This window comes from Ruditapes philippinarum, unplaced genomic scaffold, assembly GCF_026571515.1.
Source record: "Ruditapes philippinarum isolate M1 unplaced genomic scaffold, ASM2657151v2 ctg647_1_1_1_1, whole genome shotgun sequence".
In the NCBI taxonomy this organism is placed as follows: Eukaryota; Metazoa; Mollusca; class Bivalvia; order Venerida; family Veneridae; genus Ruditapes; species Ruditapes philippinarum.
The window spans coordinates 584322-589972 of NW_026860743.1; the positions used below are offsets into that span (position 1 = coordinate 584322).

At 35.0% G+C, this 5651-nt stretch overlaps 1 protein-coding gene across 1 annotated transcript; it reads right to left on the reverse strand.

Annotated features, from left to right (window-relative positions):
- Positions 1–602: 602 nt before the first annotated feature.
- Positions 603–5016, reverse strand: LOC132713249 (uncharacterized). Its single transcript, XM_060695751.1, has 2 exons — positions 4743–5016; positions 603–3258 (listed from the first exon to the last, which is right to left on the reverse strand). The coding sequence occupies exon 2, from the start codon at positions 3179–3181 to the stop codon at positions 815–817; it is 2367 nt and encodes a 788-aa protein (XP_060551734.1). The 5' UTR covers positions 3182–3258; positions 4743–5016; the 3' UTR covers positions 603–814.
- Between the last annotated feature and the right edge of the window lie 635 nt (positions 5017–5651).

The following is a 5651-nucleotide window of genomic DNA, read 5'->3' on the forward strand; positions in this document are numbered from 1 at the left end:
CGAACCATGTCAAGTAAAAACTGTAGCTCTTGTAAATCACGAAAATCCTTTGTTATTAAAAGTATTAGAATATAAGAATTATCAAAATATCTACCGAATTCATTAAAAATTGAATGCCCTGGTTTGTAGTCATGCCTTGTGCAGACGTATTTAGTTATGCTTTCTAGTGAAATATTATCAGCAAGTGCACCATGAACAGGATCATGTTGATTTTCTAATCTCTGTTGTTGATCATGCAAAAGTGCATCATCGGTAGGACCATGATGATTTTGTAAATCCTGTTGTGGATGATGAACAAGTGCTCCATGGGTAGGACCATGATGATTTTGTAAATCCTGTTGTGGATGATAAACAAGTGCTCCATGGGTAGGACCATGATGATTCTGTAAATCCTGTTGTGGATGATGAACAAGTGCACCATGGGAAGGACCATGATGATTTTGTAAATACTGTTGTGTATGATGAACAAGTGCACCATGGGTAGGACCATGATGATTTTGTAAATCCTGTTGTGGATGATGAACAAGTGCACCATGGGTAGGACCATGATGATTTTGTAAATCCTGTTGTGGATGATGAACAAGTGCACCATGGGTAGGATCATGAATGGTTTTGTAAATCCTGTTGTGGATGATGAACAAGTACACCATGGGTAGGACCATGATGATTTTGTAAATCCTGTTGTGGATGATAAACAAGTGCACCATGGGTAGGACCATGATGATTTTGTAAATCCTGTTGTGGATGATGAACAAGTGCACCATGGGTAGGACCATGATGATTTTGTAAATCCTGTTGTGGATGATGAACAAGTTCACCATGGGTAGGACATGATGATTTTGTAAATCCTGTTGTGGATGATGAACAAGTGCACCATGGGTAGGACCATGATGATTTTGTAAATCCTGTTGTGGATGATGAACAAGTTCACCATGGGTAGGACCATGATGATTTTGTAAATCCTGTTGTGGATGATGAACAAGTGCACCATGGGTAGGACCATGATGATTTTGTAAATCCTGTTGTGGATGATGAACAAGTGCACCATGGGTAGGACCATGATGATTTTGTAAATCCTGTTGTGGATGATGAACAAGTGCACCATGGGTAGGACCATGATGATTTGTAAATCCTGTTGTGGATGATGAACAAGTGCACCATGGGTAGGACCATGATGATTTTGTAAATCCTGTTGTGGATGATGAACAAGTGCACCATGGGTAGGATCATAATGATTTTCTAAATTCTGTTGATTTTCGCAGTTTTGTTGGAATTGTTGACCACGCTTTTTAGGATCATAGTGACATCGAGGTCCAATTATTCGTAGCAGGTTGTCATTCAACATAGCAATAATATTTTCATATTGTTCACCCGAACCTTCCTTTTCACATTGTGCTATAAAAAAAGCAGCGTATTTGTTGTGATCTTTGGAGTTACGTAGTGAACAAATTATTTCATGCCTTTTCTTACGCATGCGCAAGCGCTTATAATATTTGTATAACACTTGTCCTATTACTATGCCAAGAATTATAAGACATGTAGGCGAGACACAAGTAGCAATGCTGATGACTACTCGATTACAAATATTCTCGATAACATGTACAATATCTTTATCTATTCTCGACAGTTTTCCATCTTCCTTCGTACAGTATAAATTTTGGGATGAGATATTAACAAGCAGCGAATTCAAAATCCAACTTATTGAAGATTTGTAATCGCATACTGCACACGATAATGGATTATCTCTTAAAAGAACTGTTGCACAAGTCTTTTTCTGTTTTTTATTCACTGGGATTGAATCTAAGTGACCGAGAGATGCCGTGTCAAGATAATATATGTTATTGTCATGTAAATCTAAGACTTCAAGATTGTCTAAATTGTCCATTGTAAAAGTTATTTGAGTCAATTGGTTTCCAGATAGATCAATTTTGTTCAAAGCAAAATTGTTTTTGAACATGTTCTTTGGTACCATTTGTAAGCCATTTCTTGATAAACTTACAAATTGTAACTTGTAAAGAGAATGCAAAATCTCTTCAAAAGCTGATCTGTTACTAATGGCCATTTTACCTAACTGATTGGAAGACATGTCAAGTGCTTTTAGATCTCTGAATGCACAAGAAAGATCTACATATTGCAGTCCATTTTCTGCGAGGTTAAGTTCTTTGACATCTTTATATGCAGTTGCATTGTTATTTGTGAACACGCAGTGAACATCAAAATACTTAATGTTGATGTCTTTTAATATCATATGCTTTACAGGAAAATTCATTGGAGGTATATCGACAATTAACGTTATATTTTTAAAAGAAATTGGAAATGTTGGCTTTATTGAACTTATATTTAAAACGCCAAACTCAAAAAAATAAGATGGTTCAAATACTGAAATATTCAGTGTCACATCCGAATACACAGCATAAGGTGGTATCGATTTTAAAGGCATTGTCGCATGACTAAGGTCCAATGTTATATTTGCAAAGTCGTGTGTTCTGTCCTCATGTGTCCCAAAGTTATTGATGTTAGCGCTGGATATGTTCATGACTTCAATGTATGCTAAATACTTAAATATGTGGAAGTCAAATAAGGCAATATCTGTATAACCAAGATCCAAACTGATAATGTTTTTGGCTTGTAAAACTTTCCCAACGCGTGCATCTAATATATTTTGTCCGTAGTGATACGAATTTATTTTCTTCATTTTTAGATGTTTTAGCGCTGGTAGCTTATTTGTCCCGTTCAAACTATTGAACAGTTTGTCAAAAGTCAATCGTGGGCAATCACTTACATCTAGTAAGTTGACAGTTAGCTGTCCATCAAATACATTGGAATCCAGGTAGACATCGTGTAAATGTATGTGTAGCTCGGAGAGTGTCACCAAATTGACAAACGTGCCGTTTGCAAAATGTACGAATCCACATGTGGTTTTGCAACCTGATAATTCTAAACGTTCAATATACCTCCAATTTTCTGACTTAAAGTTAGTGCTATTAATTGTTTTCTGTGACATGCCTAAGTTTTTAACACGGACATTTAAGATTCCATTCGGAATATTTTCTGGCATGTGGTTACAAACAAGTGTACGTTTTTCTTCAACTCGACAGAGGCGTTGCGAAGCCTGCATTACCGATAGAGTAAATAATATAAAAATAAACATGACAGCCATCTTGAAATAAAAAGGACCCATTCTGCTGATTCTTTAAATGATTATTCACACTGTTTCCTGACTTCGTTTCTCCATTTTTATGGACCTCGTCTCATTTCCTGAATGAAATAAGTATATATTTCATAAATCTAAACATATCCTATTTTTATTTCAAGTACAGATAACTTAAATAAAAATGATTTGGATTACACTAGAAGAAAAGGATAAGATGATAAAAGAAGTTTGCATTAGAAAAATTATTTTCAATATTTACCAATAATTTGAAGGAAGGGCGTTTTTTTATCTAATGATATTCATTGATCTTAATAAAACATGTCCTCAGGGTTTTATACATGACTTTAATATAAGTTACAGTAGAAGAAACATGACACTTTCACAGGAGAGAAGGTCTCTGTGATTCAGGTAAAAGTGTCTCTATGTTACAGGTTAGAGGGTCTCTATGTTTCATGTAAGAGGGTCTCGATGTTTCATATAAGAGGGTCTCTATTTTTACAGGTAAGAGGATCTCCATGTTACAGGTAAGAGGGTCTCTATTTTTCAGGAAAAAGGGTCTCTATGTTTCAGGTATAATATTCTCTATAATTCATGTAAGAGGGTCTCTATGTTTCAGGTAAGAGGGTCTCTATGTTTCATGTAAGAGGGTCTCTATGTTTCAGGTAAGATATTCTCAATGTTTCATGTAAGAAGGTCTTTATGTTTTATGTAAGAGGATCTCTATGTTAGAGGATCTCTATGTAAGAGGGTCTTTGTGTTTCAGGTAAGAGAGTCTCAATGTTTCATGTAAGATGATCTCTATGTTTCAGGTAAGAGGATCTCTATGTTTCAGGTAAGAAGGTCTCTATGTTTCAGGTAAGAGGGTCTCTATGTTTCAGGCAATAGGTTCTCATGTTTCATGTAAGAGGATCTCTATGGTTCAGGTAAGAAGGTCTCTATGTGTCAGGTAAGGTAGACTCTATGTTATAGGTATTTATTTGCACATTCTTTATTCACCATCAAAATTGTGTGTTATTTGTTTTACAATCAACAAGTGATATGTTTTTACACGGTAATTACCTTTTCTGTATGCAACGGTTGAACACACAAAAATAAAAATAAAAAAGACAAGAGAGAATTTGAAATCAAACATATATTTGTTAACAAGTAAGGTTCTTGGCAAAGGAAGCATTTTCTGACAATAAAAATAACTCAACTTGAGCACAGCTTAATGATGAACCAATGCAGTTCATAGGCACTTGATGGCAAAAATTTCGTTAATTAGATTGAATAGTAACCAGATAGATCGGTTTGCGGCGAGTAGTCGGCCAAAACGGGTAGTCGATTAAATACTTTTTTGCCATGAAGTGCCTATGGTGCAGTTTTAGCATTTCAGTATATTGGGGAAGTTTTATACTGTTGTCTTACCCATTTTTAATATTATTTATCGTAATTGTGAACGATTCCAAGGGAGTCGTTCCAAAATTTGCAGCAGTGTCGGGTTAATAATTCAAAATATTGCAGAAAATGATCGTTACACGATTACACTTGTCTTATCATGTAAAGAAATTTTGGTCGTCTTATAAAAACACGTAAATGCAATTCTTACCGAGCAATTACTTTTATTGTTCCAATGCATTCCTGATAATTCAATCACATATCATACAGAAATAAATGAAACACATTTCCTGGGCGATGTTGAATATTAAATCGTTCATACTTTTACACGCATATCATTGTTCTTGTCATAAATAATCCACCAGTGTTATGAAGTATGACGAGGCTTATTCACATATGCTTATACACTTATGTTTTTTTTTTGTCTGTTTTTGTTGTTGTTTTTTTTACCCTTTACTATGGTGGCCGATAGAGTCCTTTTTAAAGCCGCGAGAAATTTTACAATTAGTTTATAAAATGTCGCGAGAAACTTTTAAACCCACGATATTGTATGACGAAATTATATAAAATGATACGCAAACATATGCCTTCGTAAGGTAGCCGATTTCGGCCATTATAATCCGCGATAATTTGTTTTGATGCATACCTTGTAAAAAGACGAGTTTAAGCATTAAGCCTCGACTTTTTAAGGCGGGAAATGTCTCTGCGCAAAAGTCGCTCCTTAAAATTGCTATATCTCGCCGTGATATTTTATGAGACTGTTGTTGATGAACAAAGACGCGGCCTTAATTTTTCCCAAAGATCAATAAAATTTGTCGCGGGTTTAAAATGGTCGCAACCGGCCACCATACTCTTCATATTTCAAAAAGTTTCATAAAATAAATCCCCGTTTGTTACCAGATTAGTTGTTTCCAAAATTAGATACCGCGTTTTTATGTGAAACTATTAAAGGTTGTGAATCTAAATTAGGTTGTGAATCTAAATTTCTTCACAAAATGATTGTTACAGAACTTCAATTTTCTGACCCTTCTCTTCAATATTACTGCTTTAGTTTCTTCAATTCTCTTAAAGCTGAAGAATGAATAATGCTCAAGTAGAGAACACCATGAACTTTATTGTA